Source organism: Hemicordylus capensis, chromosome 4 (assembly GCF_027244095.1).
Source record: "Hemicordylus capensis ecotype Gifberg chromosome 4, rHemCap1.1.pri, whole genome shotgun sequence".
NCBI lineage: Eukaryota > Metazoa > Chordata > Lepidosauria > Squamata > Cordylidae > Hemicordylus > Hemicordylus capensis.
Window position 1 is genome coordinate 320925701 of NC_069660.1, and position 16469 is coordinate 320942169.

At 61.9% G+C, this 16469-nt stretch overlaps 1 protein-coding gene across 9 annotated transcripts in view; it reads right to left on the reverse strand.

The window, feature by feature from the left end:
- The window catches only part of MROH1 (maestro heat like repeat family member 1), a 72851-nt gene that overhangs the window by 1078 nt on the left and 55304 nt on the right, over positions 1-16469 (reverse strand). For all 9 annotated transcript variants that reach the window (XM_053244934.1, XM_053244933.1, XM_053244931.1 and 6 more), the window contains 9 exons: positions 14782-14978; positions 7800-7937; positions 7047-7161; positions 5392-5538; positions 4522-4710; positions 3024-3179; positions 2765-2899; positions 1744-1846; positions 1283-1348 (listed from right to left, as the gene is read on the reverse strand). In XM_053244934.1, the coding sequence (XP_053100909.1) occupies positions 1283-1348; positions 1744-1846; positions 2765-2899; positions 3024-3179; positions 4522-4710; positions 5392-5538; positions 7047-7161; positions 7800-7937; positions 14782-14978 (1246 nt within the window). The remainder of the gene's footprint in view (positions 1-1282; positions 1349-1743; positions 1847-2764; positions 2900-3023; positions 3180-4521; positions 4711-5391; positions 5539-7046; positions 7162-7799; positions 7938-14781; positions 14979-16469) is intronic.

The window sequence follows — 16469 nt, forward strand, 5'->3', positions numbered from 1 at the left end:
CAAGCAGTAGAGATACAATAATATTTTTCCAGTAGCGTGTTTACACTGCAAATCCGAGACTCTCACGTCCCTCCAGAGCCAAACGAGACGGCCTGATTTATGTGCTGAGCCGCTTCCCGTGGATCAGGCTTGGGCCAGCTGCAGGAGCTCCCCAGGGGGCCGCCGTTAGCCAGAGTGCCTCACGCTCAACACGGGAAGCTGCGGTGACCCCATCCGGAGTGCGGGCTGCTCCCCCGCCTGTGCCTCCCCCCACCCCCCGAATGCAAACAGACAGGCCTCTCTTCAGAACCACTCCGCCAGCCAACGGAAAGATAGTTTTTCCTCCTTTAGTGGTTTTTAAGCTCCGCTGGAAAGCTCAGAGATTTTCCAAGCCTTACTCGAAGCGATGAGGTCACTGCTGACAAGGAAAACAGCACTGACATCCAGGAAAGTTCGTTACTTAACTGGCTTCCTCTGCTGCTCCTCGAATGGCAGGTCCCAGCTGAAGGAGGAACCCGCCAGGCACACTTCCAGCCAGCCCTGTGCCGCCAGTGGGAGCCCCGGCTGCTCTCCCACCAGGCGTCTGGGGCCCCAGCCCCGAGATGCCGGGACAGGCAACTGCAGCGGGGCAGCCACCGGCGGCAGCGCAAAGGGGTGCCGGTCTCACCCCACTGCTGCTGCAAGCCACTCGGCTGCCTCCTGGGTTTCTCTCCACAGCTGTGCTGCCTAGTGGCCAACATTTTAAGATCTCTCTCTCTCTCCTTGGAAAGGGGTATACAAGTAGTGGTGGTGGTGGTGGTGGTGGTGGTGGTGCTGCTGCTGCTGCTGCTGCCAGGGAGATGCCCACGGCTCTACTGCCCCACATGAAGCTGCGCTGTTGAAGGAGCTAACATGAAGACTGCCTCCTGCTGCTTGCCCCACTCCCACCGCATCTGTTCCTGGGGGTGGGGGTGGGGGCGGATAAAGCCAGCCATCCAAGGCGCAATTTTGCAGCTCTTCAAGGGCCAAGGCTCCTCGGAAACATGCGAGGTACCCAGGATGGATGGGTGACATCTCCTGTCTCCCAGCAAGCAGCAGCAGCAGCCAGAATCTACGCTCTCGGACCAAGATCCCCATGACCTTGCCGCCCACATCAGCTCTGGAACTCCACAAGAGAGCCAGACCCTTCGTCCACCTAACTCCTACAACACTGACTGGCAGCAGCCTTTGGGGTTTCCAGGCAGAGGTCTTTCCCAGATGCAGCCTGAAGATGCCACCCCACACACATGCAGAGGAGGGGCTCAGCCAGCATGCACAGACTCACCAGCGATGAGCTCATCCAGGTCCAGTTGGTGGCCGTGCGCTTGGTCAACGTGAAGGACAAGGAAGCCTGGGGGGGGGGCGAGAGAGAGAGCACGCAGGGCTCAGGGCCAGCTTCTGGCCAAGGGCAAGAGGAGCCACATGCTAGGAAAGGGCAAGTGTGCTGTCGAGTCAGTGTCAACTCCTGGTGCCCCCACAGAGCCCTCCTGTGGTGGTCTTGGGTAGAATCCAGGAGGGGTTGGCCATGGCCTCCTCCCGCGCAGTGTGAGATGATGATGCCTTTCAGCATCTTCCCATTTCGCTGCTGCCGGACAGAGGCGTTTCCCATCGCCTGGGAAACATTCCAGTGGGGATTCGAACTGGCAGCCTCCAGCTCTGGTAGCCAGCAGGAAACCAAGGGATGGCTGGGAACCGAGAGGCCCTTCTGCACTTCAGCTCAGTCCCCTCCGCCGACCACCATCTCACCTACAAACATGGGGGCTGCCGCTCGGATGTCAGCCCAGCTGCTCTTGAAGTAGAAGAGGTTGGCGGCAACCAAGCGGTTCAGTGTGTCCGGGTAGTTCTGCATCTACACAAAAAGGAGAGGCCAGATGGACCCAGCTGACGCCAGCCCCTGGGAGAGCCCTGAGGCGGAGGGAGGGCAAGCAGAGACTGCTCCAGGTTTCAGCAAAGCCAGCGTGCCCCCAAAGCAGCAGCATGGCTCTCTCACACACCCCACAAGTTTTCAACCAAATTTTGGAGCAGTTGGGCGGGCAGATAACCTGCTGCAGCACAGGGAGGCTCGCTCAACAGAGATCTTGGGAAGTGTCTTGAGTATTTCACCCAGTGATCAACTCTGCACTTCCACCAGCAAGAACTTGCCTGAAGGGCTAAAGGTGGGCTATAGGCCACCTCCAGCCTCCAAGGCAGGATGCCTCTGAGTCCCAGTTGCAGGGGAGCCACAGCAGGAGGGAGGGCAGGCCCCTTTCAGACTCCTGCCTGTAGGCTCCTCAGAGGCATCTGGTGGGCCACTGTGCGAAACAGGATGCTGGCCTAGATGGGCCTCCGTGGGCCTGATCCAGCAGCAAGGCTGTTCTTCTGTTCTTAACCACCAGACCAACACCCAACGCTCTGTGCTGCCTTCCCCACTGAGAGAGAAACAGTCAGTGGGTCCAAGAAGTGTGGTGGCCCCTGCATGCTGGAATGCCCCACCTGCCTGCCTCTCTAGTGGCAGCAGGTTTCTGGCCTGGCAGCAACTGGCGTAGTTAACGAACACTGGATTTCCAGCCAACGGACCTTCAGGATTGCCATCCAGCTGTCTGCTGGCCCAGGGGCCGGGGGGGGGGGAGGCACTTGGGGCTAAACGTGTTTCTGAGGAATAAAACGCCTGGACGCTTCTCCTCAGAGATCATCGCTTGGAGGGCACCAGAGTAACCGAGAGGAGCAGTGGGAGGGGGTGCCCTGGGCAGGAGTGGCCTTGGGGACTCCCCGCCAGCTTCTGACTCACCAGGTGTTTGCAGACATCGTTCATGAACTCGCCATAGTGGAGGCTCCGGTCCTCATGCAGGTGGTTTTGGAACATGTCGCAGAGGACGGCACAGCCCATGCTGGGGCCACACATCCGGAGCGCAAACTTGCAGGCCTGCCAAGAGGGGCAGCGGGCAGGCTGTGAGTTTCCCCCTCCCGAGGACAAGCGCCCCCCTCCAAGCCCCGCCAAGGGAGGGTCTGGCTCGCTCCAGCCCAAGAGCCGGCAGCCGGCTGCAGACCTTGACGACTTCCGGCTTGGGGTCCTGCAGGTGAAGCAGCAGCGTCACGAGCCCGTTCAGGATCTGCTCAAAGAAGGCCTCCTCGCAACTCCCGGTGCTGAACTTGGTCAGGTTGCCGAAGAGGATGATGGAAGACTTCCGGAGGTCAGGCTTCTCCTGGCGGGGGGGGGGGGGGAGAGCAGCACTGTGGGGGTGGGCTGGAGACAAGGGCCGCCCACTCCCCACCCCACCCCACCCTCCCACCTGCAGCACACAAGCTGGGCTCCCAGGAGAGAGATCCCTCCCGCCCTCCCCAAGCAGAGCCACACTCTTCAGCTCCTTCCTGTGGAGCTGTGAGTGGAGCCTGCTCCCTTCCGCACTGCTGCCTAAGCCTCAAAACGCGCGCCTCTGGCCTGCTTTAATCAGGCAGACGTGGAGCCTCATTTGCACAGCCAAGGGGTGGGGAGACCACAAAGAAGGAGAAGGTTCCAAGTTCCCTCCCTGGCGGCATCCCCAGGATAGGGCTGAGAGAGAGAGAGAGAGAGAGACTCCTGCCTGCAACCTTGGAGCAGTCGCTGCCAGTCTGGGTTGACAATCCTGAGCTAGATGGACCAAGGGCCTGACTCCGTAGATGGCAGCTTCCTATTTCATTCCCTGCTTGTGGGCTTCCCAGAGGCATATGGTGGGCCACTGCGAAAACTGGATTTGCCCCCAAAGAAGCAGTATGTCTCTCCCACACACCCCACAAGTTTTCAACCCAGTTTTGGAGCAGTTTGGCCACACACACAAGTCAAGCCTGAGATGCTCTCCTCCCGCCCACTTCCTGTCCATCACCAACACGGACTTGCCTGTTCAATTTGTCTGGGGGCATTTGTGCTCCCCCAGTCTTCGGCATGGAGAATTACAGTTGCCCCCAGAAGATTCCTCTCTTCCAGCAGGGCTTGCCGGGTCCATTGGAGCTGGACTCCCAAGACCTCCCCCTCAGCATTCCAGCAGCCCTCCTCAGGGAGACGTTCCTCTCTGCCGGCCTGTCCAAGGGCTGAGCTGCCTTCTGCCCCAGCAGAGGGAACTTGTCCCAGAGCTCCCGCCGGCTTCTCCAGGATGGGTGGTGAGGCCCTGGAGACCTCACCGCACCCATCTCCACCACACTGGATTCAGGGATCTGAACCCGACTCCCACTCGAGTAGGCGAGGGCAAAGGAGGCCCCCACCCACCCCTTTGGAGGAGCCCCTCGCCTGTCCCTTCGGCGCAACTGGCCCCCTGCTCAGCTACAGTCCGTGTGGAACCTTCTCCAGAGACGACCCGGTGGGAGATTCACACGCTCCTGCCCAGACATTCAGGGTCCAGCGAGAGCTCACCAGACACTTCCAGAACCAGGACTTTCCCCAGGGCTCGGACCACAGCCCGCCATGTCTTGGCTGCAGCTGCCTCCTGCCACCCCCTCCAAGTGTTCACAGCCCAGCAGCTGTTCCACCCCCCCCACCCCACCCCCCCGCCCCCGATCACTGCAAGCCCTTACGCTGTCGAAGAAGGGCCGGATGCGGATGGCGATATGGAGCAGCATGGAGCGGAGGTCCCGCTCATCCGTGAAGGCCAGCAGCTTGGAGAGGCCGGACATGGCTTCCAGGGCAACCAGGTTGTGGGGGTCATCTTTGTCGTCCATGCCGTTGATCATGGAGGCCAAGAGCTGAGCCCCATGCTGCCTCACCTGCAGGGAGGGGGACGGGGAAGCCAGACCCCGCCAGGGATGGTCAGCCACAGTGGAGGCCCAAGCGTAGTGGCAGAGCGCTGCGTATTTGCAAGACGGGGCTGTGTGCTTCTCAGCAGCCCTGGCCTCTCTAGGAGAAGTCCCACCCAAGGGCTGGGAGAGACCTCTTGCCCGCTGCCAGAGATGGACCAGCGGCCTGGCCGATGAGCAGCCAGATCCCAGAGTCCTGCTCTGGGCAAGGCAGAAGCTGCTTCCGCCGAGGCAGCAGCAGCAGGACAGGAGACCAGACCGGGTGAGAAAGAGAGTGGAGGTGGAGCAGAGGAGCCCAGGACAGAGGCAGGGAGGCTGCTTCAGGGGGGGATGAGCACCTCGGAGATACCACCACTCAAGAGGAAAGGGAGCCAGCGTGGAGGCCTCCAGGGCACTTGGCTTGGGCCGAGTGGGGAGGAGAGACCCCCAACACATCTCTGCTTAGGAGAGACACCAGGAAGCAGCACACACTCAACGCCTTGCAGCAGGACCTCCATCCACGCAGAGCGAGGCACACGAGGTGTTGGGGCAGGGACAGCTATGGGGCAGGGACAGCTATGGGACACCACCACTGCCCCAGCGGGCAGCCCTTCCACCCCACAGCTCCGGGGCTCAGCTCTGGAGCGGCAGGGTGCCCTTTGGGGCCCTTACCTTCTCTGGGGAGCCCGAGGCCATGTTGCCCAAGCCACGGAGGGCCAGCATGCGCACAGGCAGGCAAGGGTCTCTCTGCCGAGCAGTCATGCTGTCCATGATGGATTCCAGGAGGACCAGGTCATTGACCACGTTGCTGTTGAGGAGCTGGAAGAACCACGTGGAGGGAGGGAGGGAGGGACGGCATCAGTCAGGTGGCAGGGAGATGCTGCCGGTTCCCCAAGCCCACCCAGCACGCTTCGGGGCGGGGGGCCACGAATCCCACTCTCCGTGGTCCATGCAGGGCTGCCCACCCGCCTGGCCTGGGCTCTCCTGGGACTGGCACCATTCCCCAAAAGACTCCCAAGAGCCATGCTGGGAGCTTGAGTAGCTTGAGACTGCGACCTAATATTGGGGGAAATATCTCCAGGAAGAACGGCGGGTCAGAGGGGGCCAGCTCTGGTCCTCAGCCACACAATTCCTCTCCCCACTGGCCACCGCCACCTCCTCCCCCTGTCCCCACACGGGGGTTGGAAGGCAACCTGGTGGGCCAGTGTGTGAAACAGGATGCTGGGCTAGATGGGCCATGGGCCTGATCCAGCAGGGCTGCTCTTACGCAAGGCAGGCCCACAGAACACAGCAGGGGCAAGCAGGGAGTTGCCTCCACATTGTGAAAGGAAGGAGGGAGGAGCCTCGCCATGCTCCCTTGGGGGCGGGATGTGGAGGGAGCAGAAGCTCCAGCCAGCCTCACTCCACCGCTTGCCGGGCATTGCTGCAGGATTCTGCCCCCCATGGCCAAGCTCCCGAGGATGCAGCCACCGAGCCCGACAGGACAGGACAGGGCTGGGCCTCGACCCACACCTCCTGCTCCAGGCGATGCCTGCCCTGCCCGACTCCCACCCAACGCCCCAGCCCCAGCCTGGCCCTGGCATCGGTGCTTACACCTCATCACCTCTCAGGGAGGGAGGGAGGAGAGCAGGCAGGCGCCTGCTCCTCAGCACGGCTATTTTAGGCCCTCCACAGCCAGCCAGCCAGCCAGCCACCCTTCAATTCTGGGCCCACGGCCAGCAACAGGCCTCCCCTCGGCTTCCCCCGGCCTTAATCCCAAGCTGCTCCGTCAGCGGAGACGTTAAGAGGCGGTCTATGAGCAGGGATGGAGGCTGGTGGTGGTGGGGCGGGCACGTGGGGCTGCTCAGCGCAAAGCAGCCCGCTGGAGCGGCCCCAGGCTCAAGGTGGGGAGTCAGGGGAGGGGCAGTTACCGCCGGCAGGCTGACCCGTCCTGTGTGGGAGGAAGCGGCCTGACTCACTCCATTCCTCCGGCTGGTATGTCAGGGGCCGGGAGGAGACGCTTGGCTGGCTCGTGGCTAAGGAGAGCCGGGCTCCCTCCACGCCCACATCCCACCCCCCAGCTAATCCACAGGGCTCCTGGGAGAAGGGCCACGGGCCACGCCTCCGGGGACCCAGACTTGGGCAGTGCACGGTCCAGACAGGGGGCGGGGAGGCAAAACAGAATTGCATCTCCACAAGTCACTGTGGACTAGAAACTCCCCTGGGAAGCACGGCCCCCAACTCTCAGCAGGCGGCATTGTCCTCATGACCCCCCCACCCCCCAAACTGGAGGAGAGAAAAATCCAGACGCAACCACCCCCTCCCTCCCCCCCCACACCCCTGCCCACCTCGGCAAAGAAGGCCGTGGTGGTGACCCGCTGGCTGTCGTAGATGCTGTTGAACATCGGAGCCAGGCTCTTCACGATGGGCGGCAGTCGGGGCCCCGCATGCTGCGCCATGGCCCTGCAAGACAGACACCGCCAACCCCTCGCTCTCTCTCTCTCTCTCCTCCCTCCAAGAAGAGGTCGGGCGGCCCGCCGGGAGCAAGCCAACCCCTCCCCTCCCCTCCCCGGGAGACAGAGGGGGCTTCTCTCCTTGTACGGCTAATGCGCCCCCCCCCCGCCTTTGGTAGTTCCCATTTCTGGTCTTGGACCATGAGAGACTTGTCTTGTCCGGAGGGGCTTCCCTCTGCCTCCACCAGGGTGGGCCCTTCGGCCCCAGGCCCCCTTCCATGAAGACAAGGGGAGGGGCTTGCCAGGGGAGAGGCAGGCAGCCAGTTCTCCCCACCACCACCAGACACACTCTCTGCCACAGGCTGGACAGGCCGGGGGCATCACGGGGGGCCGAGGGGGAGCACGGGCCTAGTTCTCCGACAGCTGAGTGCCCCGAGGAGCCCTGGGGAGGGCCGTGGCAATTCCCAGCCCGCAGGGGAGCCAGAGAGGCTTCCTTCATGCCGAAACCAGGGCAGGTTTGGGCCCGAACGCCTGTCTGCCGAAAGACTTGCCAGTCCCAGGACTGCCCTGGGCCCAGAGCAGAGGCCCTGCGGGATGGTCCCCCCGGGGGCAGGGGAGGCCGGGCCTGCCGCTCGGCCTCCTCCTTACCTGGCCAGGAGGGCCACCCCCTCGGGGTGCTTCTCGGTGCTTCTCAGCAGGTCCCAGCCGCCTGCCTCGGCCAGCGCTCGGGTCACCTCTTGGCTGCCCCCCTGGGTCAGCATGGCCTTCAGCGTCTCCACTGCAGAGCTGGTGGGGGGGGAGAGAGAGAGCCCATGGCTGAGTCAAGGTCAGCAGTGCCTGCTGGACGGCGGGAGCTCAGCCAGGGCCAAACTGGAGGAAGAGCCACCCTAACTCACTGCCACTTCCATTCACACCCTGACAGCCACGGCTGGAGCCATTCAAGACCTGCGGCTGGAAAGCCAAGGAGTCCAGAGCTGCTCGCGGGAAGGTTTCTTCTGCATTAATATTTTATGGGGGGGATTATTGCACGGCAAGCCGAGCGCTACATCTGGGAAACATCCATTATCCTGTCACACCAGATCCAAGGGAGGAGGAGGAGGAGGAGGAGGAGGAGGAAGGGATCCGGCTCGGGCCGGCAGAGGAAGCCTCCGCAGCACACGGGCCGTGCGGGCAGGGGGTGCTGCCAGGCTCCCAGCCGGCTCTGCCCCTCCTTTCCCCCCAGCACAGGGATGCCAGGACCTCCAGGGAGGGGGAGGCAGGCCCACACTCACACAGCCCCCGGACATGGCTTGGGACCCTGGCCTCTCCCTCTCCAGCAAGTGCCCAGACCCCGGCAGGCCCCTCAAGGCTCTGCAAAGTCCGCAGGCGGGGGCTGCTCCCAAGCTGGCCAGCACCGGGATGGGGTTGGTGAGGCAGCCCAGGAGTTTGCTGGCTCATGGGAGAGAGAAGCCAGCCAGCCACCTCCAGAGGTCACTCAGACACACACACACACACACACACACAGGGCACCCACTCCCATCCCCTGTGCAAGTGGAAGACCAGGTTGAGAACGGGGGCTCTGTTGGATGGCATCCGCCCATATGGAATCTGCCAGGGCCCTCCGCTCGTCATCTCAAGCCCAGCTTGTGGCCCCACCCTTGACTGAGATTCGGTTGGTGGGGACAAGAGGCAGGGCCTTTTCCGTTGTGGCCCCTCAGCTCTGGAATGTTCTCCCAGAAGAGCTTTGCCATGCTTAGGATTATGATTTGATTTTATTTTTTAAAAGATCTTAAGACCTTCAGAGAGAGCCCTTTTAATCTGTTTTATTAGAGACCGGTGGGTTTTTAATTTTAATTTGTTTTGTTTTTAAATTTTAAATTACTTTTGACTGTTGTGAGACGCCCTGAGTTATATTCTACTGGATGGGTGGGATGATAAGAGGAAGCAGAAATAATAAATAATTATAATTATAAAGAGAGGGTCCTGTGGTAATGAGCATGCATGGTCCCCTTTGCTAACCAAGGTCCACCTTGGTTTGCATTTGGATGGGAGACTACGTGTGCACACGGTGATATCCCAATTTGGGGATGGGGCGATAGCCCAGAAGAAGAGCATCCGGGGGCCAGGATCACTCCGTGCCAATCTCTCCGGGTAGGGCTGGGAGAGCCTCCTGCCTGGAACCCTGGAGGGCTGCTGCTCGCCCGTGTCGCTGAGACAGAGCTCCAAGGACCAGCAGCCTGACTCGGCATTAAGCAGCTCCCTACGTTCCTAGAGCTGCTTCTTTTCCAGGTTAGGAAAGGCAGAGCTTGATTGTGACGTCCGAATCCACCAAGCGAGGCTTATTCTAACTTGCTTGCTTCAGAAAACCCAAGCTCCAAAGCCACTTCAACTGCTGGGTGGGGGAGGGAGTGATTCCCTCCAGGAAGAGGAAGAGGAAGGGGGCTCCCCGACAGCCGGGCCAGTGCAGCAAGGAAGGGCTGCTCCTCACGGGTGGGTGGAGGAGGGCAGCTGCGGGAGAGTGGCCCAGGCCAGAGAGAAGAGGCAGCCCAGGGGCCCAGGGGCCCAGGGGCCACCTCCCACCCCGACACAGAGGAGCCAAGACCCCCTTCACCACACAGCCTCTGTTCACACCTATTCCCAAGGGTCGTTTGTCCTCTCCTGCAACAGAGTTTGGGGCACAAATGCCCACTTGCAGCATCCAGCAAATGGCCCAGAGAGCCAGACCAGCTTGAGAAGCCCGGGGGAGCCCATCCCGCCTCGTGGTCCAAAGAACCCTTTTCCGCCACAGGTGCTTGGCAGCTGGCTTGGTGGAGGAGTGAGGAGCCCTGGACCAGGCAGGAATGCCCCAAAGAGGCAAGCCCAGGGAGCAGCCACTGCAGCCCAGCTCTCTTGGGCCCCTGCCTCTTCAGGGCCCGGAAGGAAGGCAGGCAGGAAGGGCCAAGAGAGCGGAATGGGCAGAGACGAGCGGCCCCTGGCGTCATTCGGGGCCTGCACCCCTGCCCCAGACTGCCCTCCTCCGCACCGCCCACCCCAGGAACCCACCTTGCTCCCCCAAAGGGGCCCCGCTCGGCTTTCCTGCCACCTCCCAGAGGCGTTCCCGGCCCCTCCGACACAAGCCCAGCTCGGCCAAGTTCCCCTTCCAGCCCTGCCGTCCCATTCACGGGCTTCGCCAGGGCACTTTGGCATCAGAGGATGATGGAATCCAGGCAGGAAATTGCTGCAATTGTGGAAGCCGCTCCTGGGAGCCGCCTGGAATTTCCCATCTCCGCGCTCTCGCTCTCCCCCCCCCGAACCCCACTCGTGCCCCTGCAGTTAACAAGCGGGGCCTTCCTGAGGCCCAAGACCAGCAGAGGCAGCGGGCCAAGGAGACAAGGAGGGAGGCGAGGCGATTGCTGCCCCCCCGCCCCCCGCCATAGAAGGGGAGGCTTCAACGGCCACCAGGAGGAGGTCATTGGGGGCCCAGTGCTTCTCCTCCCCCCCCCAGCAGTGCTGGCTGCCACACACACGGTCAGGTTCTAGGGGCAACGGAGGGGTTTGCAGGCAGGCACCACGGCACTGGGATGGAGAGGGGGGGAAGGGGAGAGGGGGGGACGCCCCCCCTTCCTGCCTTGCTTATGGGCTGCCCAGAAGCATCTGGCTGGCCAACATGCACAGCAAGGTGGGGGGCTGGCCCCTTGGGCCTGGGAGCGTCCAGGCAGGGCTCTCTGCCCTCCTGCCACAGCCCTGCAGACCTGAGAGGCAGACACTCCCTTCTCTGCCTGCCCTGCTCCCCAGGAAGCCTCGCCCCACTTGTCTAGGGGTCTGGCCCAGCCACCTCCCCACAAAGAGGAGGAGGAGGAGGCGGCGGCGCCCGCTGGGCATCTCGACAGAACAGGCCCTGTGGGCAGGTGCTGGGGAGCTGCCCTCTCTCTCTGGTGGCAGTGGGACCCGCAGTCCCTCTAGCCCGGGACTCTCCTCCAACCAGCAGCAGAGGCGTGCAGGGGGGGCCTGGCAAGAGCGCCTGCTGCTGGGCGCGGGCCCAAGGGCGGTCTCCTCCTCTTGCGTGGGAAGCGGCTGCCCCTTCCTTCCCAACACGGCGGCAGGCGGCAGGGGCAAGTCCAGCAGAGCGCCAGGCTCTCCTCTCCACCTGACTGGCCACCCAGCTTCCGGCGCCCCCAGGCCCTGGACACTTGTGTGCCTCCCTGCAGATCTTGCCACCTGCTCAGGAAGCCAGAGGCAGCCCAGCAGGGGCCCACTTGGCTGTGGACCGGGCCACTTCATGCCACAAGAGGCACACGTGAGGGAACACTCCCCCCTTCCCCACGGGCAGGAAGGCTCTCTGGGTGAGGAGGTGCGTCCAGCTGCTCTGGGGCAGCTATTAATTACTGTGGTGCTGCGGGGGGGGGCGGATAGAAGAATTGGTGCTGGCAGAGAATCTGCCCACTACAGGGGCAGGGAAACCAGTAATCTGGCCACTGTTTGCACTTCCGGCTGCCCTGTCAGCTCTCAGGCCTCGGGGAGCAGTTCCAGCGACCCACAGAGCCTGGCCATGCTCCTCTGCAATGCCAGGTCCATTCAGAATAAGACTGACATCTTCCGTGGCTTAGTGAGCCAACCTGGCTTGTATAACTGAGACCTGGTTGCGGGAGGCGAGTGGTCCAGTGGGGGCCCAGCTGACGGAGCTGGTCACAGAGTTGGTGGTGGTGGAGTCACCCAGACTCTTAGTGCTGGGGGGCTTCAAGATCCATGGTGAGGCTGACTTGTCTGGTGCGGCTCAGGAGTTCATAGTGGCCATGACAACTCTGGGCCTATCCCAACTAGATTCTGAAACGACTCATGTTGCCGGCCACACACTGGATTTGGCCTTTTGTTCGGATCAGGGGGGTGTTCCGTGGGTGGGGGATCTGTGGCTTCCCCATTGTCATGGACGGACCACGACCTGGTTAAGCTTGGTTTCACAGCCACAACCCAGCCCTGCAGGGGTGGTGGACAGATTAAGATGGTCTGCCCAAGGTGGCTGCTGGACCCAGTAGGATTCCAAAAAGCCTTGGAGGGTTTTGATGTTGGTCCTGCCAGTGATTCTGCTGATGCCCTAGTGGGAACTTGGAGTAGGGAACTCACCAGCGCAGTAGACACGAGAAGAGGTCGCTTCTAAGCGCCCCTTCTGATCTGCTTTAAAAGTGGCCCCGTGATGTATACAGAGGAGTTACAGGGTCTGAAGCAGCAAGGTAGGCGACTGGAGCGCAAGTGGAGGGGAACACGGCTTGAAATTGACAGGACGCAGCATAGAGCCCAGTTGAAGGTTCATGCAGAGGCGGTGTGTGCGGCAAAAAACCAATTCTGGTCTGCACGCATTGCTTCTGCAGGTTCGCATTCAGCAGAGCTGTCCCAGGTTGTGAGGAGTTTGGTTCAGGCTCCTTCCATTTCAAACCCGCCCCCAGAGACTTTGTCCTGCTGCGATGCAAGGCACTGCTTTGCAGTGGTTCCGCTCCTCTCTCTCAGGCAGATTCCAGGTGGTGGAGCTATAATATGGAGTCCCTCAGGGCTCCATTCTGTCACCAATGCTTTTTAACATCTACATGAAACTGCTGGGTGAGATCATCAGGAGATTTGGTGCTGGGTGTTATCAGTATGCTGATGATACCCAAATCTACTTCTTCTTATCATCATCATCATCATCATCATCAGAAAATGGCATTCACTCTCTAAATGGCTGCCTACGGGCAGAAATCGGCTGGATGAGGGACAACAAATGGAAGCTGAATCCAACGGAGGGGCTCATTGTGGGGGATTGGAATCTGAGGGATGAGTTAGAGCTTTCTGTCCTGGATGGGGTTACACTCCCACAGAAAGAAGAGGTACACACAGTTTGGGAGTGCTCTTGGATGCAGGCCTCACCATGGTATCTCAGGTGGAGGCTATGGCCGGGAGTGCTATCAGCTTTGACTGATTTGACAGCTGCACCCATTCCTTGAAGAGGACGACCTCAAAAAAGTGGTGCATCAGCTGGTAACCCCTCAGCTTGACTCCTGCAATGAGCTCTATGTGGGGCTGGCCCTCTACATAGTTTGGAAACTTCAGTTAGTTCAAGATGTGGCAGGCAGACTGGTCTCTGGGGTAACCCAGGGAGACCATATTATGCCTGTTCTCAAATAGCTGCACTGGCTGCCGATATGTTTCCGGGCAAAATATAAAGTGCTGGTTATTACCTTTAAAGCCCTGAACGGCTTAGGCCTGAGTTACTTTAGAGAGCACCTTCCCCATCGTACATGGAGGTCATCTGGAGAGCTCCAGTTACCACCCGTATGTCTGGTGGCAACTCGCAACCGGGCCTTCTCTGTACTTGCTCCTGGTCTGTGGAATGCGCTCCCAGCAGATATCTGCCGTTTAGGCTGACGGTCGGCCTTTAAGAGCCCTAAAGACTCACTTGTTTGGCCTGGCCTTCCGAGGTTTGTAAGTTGTTTTTGAAAGTTGTCGTGGGTTTTAAATGGTGTTTGTTTTAGGTCATTTTAAACTTGCGGGGCACCGCCCAGAGCCTTTGGATAGGGTGGTCTGTGCGCCCCCCCACATGAGCTCACCCTCAAGTGGGTCTCCAGGAGCCCTGGCCATGGAACCCCCATGGCCTTGGAAGGACCCACAGCAACACTCCCCCCCAGGGCTCTTGTGCAGGTGGAGGGGGTGGCTTGGCACCAACCCCATAAGCCAGTCGCCCAGACAAGGCACGGTGGGGTGGGGCCGGCCTCCTTGCCCCAAAGCCCCCACCCACGGGCCAGGAGGACAACACAGACTGCTCAGGCGCGCAAGCACTGCCCCCGCCACGCCTTCCCCACCGCTGCAGGCTCCTCCCGCCTGTCGCACGCTGCCTTCAAGGGCTGGCGCGGCACCCGGCCCCCACAACACACATTCCGGCAGAATATCCGATCCCAGATCTGCGGGCCTCAAGCCCAGGTGCTGCTCCGTCTCTCTCCCCCGGTCGGGAGGCAGCCCAATCCTGCTGCTGCAGGAATCTAGCGGAGCTGGCCCACCACAGCAAGTGCCAGCAGCCCAGCATGTGCCCCCAGCACCTCCCCATCTGCACACAGGACTGGAGGGGGGCGGGGGGAAGCCCGTCTCCCAGCCCCCTTGGTAGGAGGCAGGCGAGCGCACACCCCGCCCAACTCCCAGGCCCCTTTCGGTTCAGGAAGAGGCGCATCCTTCCCCACCATCAGGCAGTGCGGCAGCCACCGCCCCCCCTTCCAGCCGAGCCCAGCCATCGAAGAGGCAGCCGTAACCCAACCCGGCAGCGGCCAGCCAGCCAGCCAGCGAGCACGGGCACCTCCGCGCCAAGCGAGGAATGCAAATGCAAACCACAAGCCAGGCTGCAGCAGGAAGAGCGATTTAATATTTCCTGATTTAGGGGGAGACAAGCGTGTGGAAAACAGGGGCCTAATCCCCCCGCGGAGGTCAGGCCTGCCTTCATACCTAATACGTTATGGGCCGTGGAGTATTAGCCAACCATCATATTACACACAGAGCCGTCGCAATTGTGTTTATGAAAACACAAAATCAGTTCCACATGGCTGGGAGGGAGGCTGTGCTCTCACACACACACACACTCACACACACTCACACACTCCACCCCCCTCGCCCGCCAGCCTCCTGCCTGTGGCCCGGCCATTTTGCTCAGCAGTACCTGCAGGGGTCGAGGGTCCGGGGGGGCTGCCCACGGCCGACACTCTTCCTCTCCTTGGACTGCATGTTCTTGGGGAGCTGGACACCCACCGTGCAGCTGACCCGGAGCAGGAGAGCCACAAACAGCTGCGCGTAGAGGCCCACGACGGCCGGCCCAGACTCCGGGACAGACATGATCTCATGCAAAGCACATGTGGCCTGCGGGAGGAGGAGGAGGAGGAGGAGGAGGAGGGAGCCTCCCTGGTGGATCAAGGTGGGCACAGGGACCTCTCTCAAGAAGCCAGAGGGCGGCCAGCTCAGCCGCCCCTGGGAGCCTGCAGCTCCCCCCCTCCCTGTTCATCCACACAACCCACTGGCCCAGGTGGGCCCCTCTGGGCAGGGCTCTCCCCAGAGACCCTCTCCCTTGTGGTCTGCACCGGGATGCCGCAGCACAGGACAGCCAGCTGTGGGCCAAGAAGGCCCCCCCCAGTGCTCAAGGCGCAACAGGCACAAAGGCAGAACAATGGAGCCTCCCTCAGGGCTGGACCTGGAGGAAAGCCAAAGGCCACCAAGAATGGCGGCGGGGGGGGGGGGGGGGCAGGCGGGGCACAAGGCAGGGCCAGGAGACCAAGAGCGCCACCACTCAGTGCCTTCCAGAGGCAGCCAGGACCAAGCCTGCAACTCCTGCCCTGATCTGCAGGACTGCCGGGCCTGGAAGCCGGGCCAGGAGCGCTCCGGAGAAAAAAGCAGCCCCACCCCAAAGATGCCGGTGAGAACGCAGCCCACTCCTGGCGCAGAGCGAGGGCCAGTGCCCTCTGACTGGGCTCAGGAAGAAGGGGGGGGTTCTCTGCTCCCCGCTCCCTTCCCCCTTCAATTGCCCTGACTAGACCCCACCCAGTCCAGGGAGCCCAGCCTCGCCAAGAGGAGGAGGGAGCAGCGAGCCCCGGCCCCCACCCTGGCCCTGGCCCTCCTGCACCAGCCGTAGCAGACCAGGAGAGGCCCGTCTGCTCCACGCAATGCCGCCCAAGCCGCCCGGGGGCTGCTCTCTGCCCTTCCCACCCAGAGGAGGCAGGGACGGGGCACCAGGGCCACGGACGGGACAGCAGACCCTCGCCTGGAAGGTGCAAGCGCGGCCAGCTCATTTCGAAAGGGAGCCGGAACCATCCCCACAGAAGCAAGGCACACTCTCTGGAAGCTGGGCTCCCGGGGGGCCTGTGCAGCCCCCCACCCGCAAAAGAGCACTTGGCAGAGCAGCAGAGAGTGCCGGCTCAACCCTGGGGGCTCCACACAGCCTCCCCAGGGCCAGCCCCCTCCCGGGCCCAAAGGGAAAGAGGGGCTGGGGGGGGCTGCTGGGCCGGGGGCTCCGGTTTCCCAGGGAGCAGCACAGGAACAGCCCCACGGATGCGGTGGGCTGGCCTCTCCCAGCTGCGGCCCTTTGAAGCAGCTGGAGTTACAGGGCCAAGACCATGCCGGCGGGGGGGGGGGGGGGGCCTTCCCGCATGATGGATTCGCTGCCATCTGTGTCTGGTTCAGGGGAGGAGGAAATTTTCACAGCTGCTTTCCTGCTCAGAGAGCTGCCAAGCAGCGCTGATTTTCTGGGGGATCACATGTGAAGCCAGGCCCCTGGAGGACGAACACCTGAGAGGCTTTTTATGAGCCGGCAGATTAGCGCTAGGAGGCATTAGGCGGCGAGGCCTCCCTTCCTTCCCC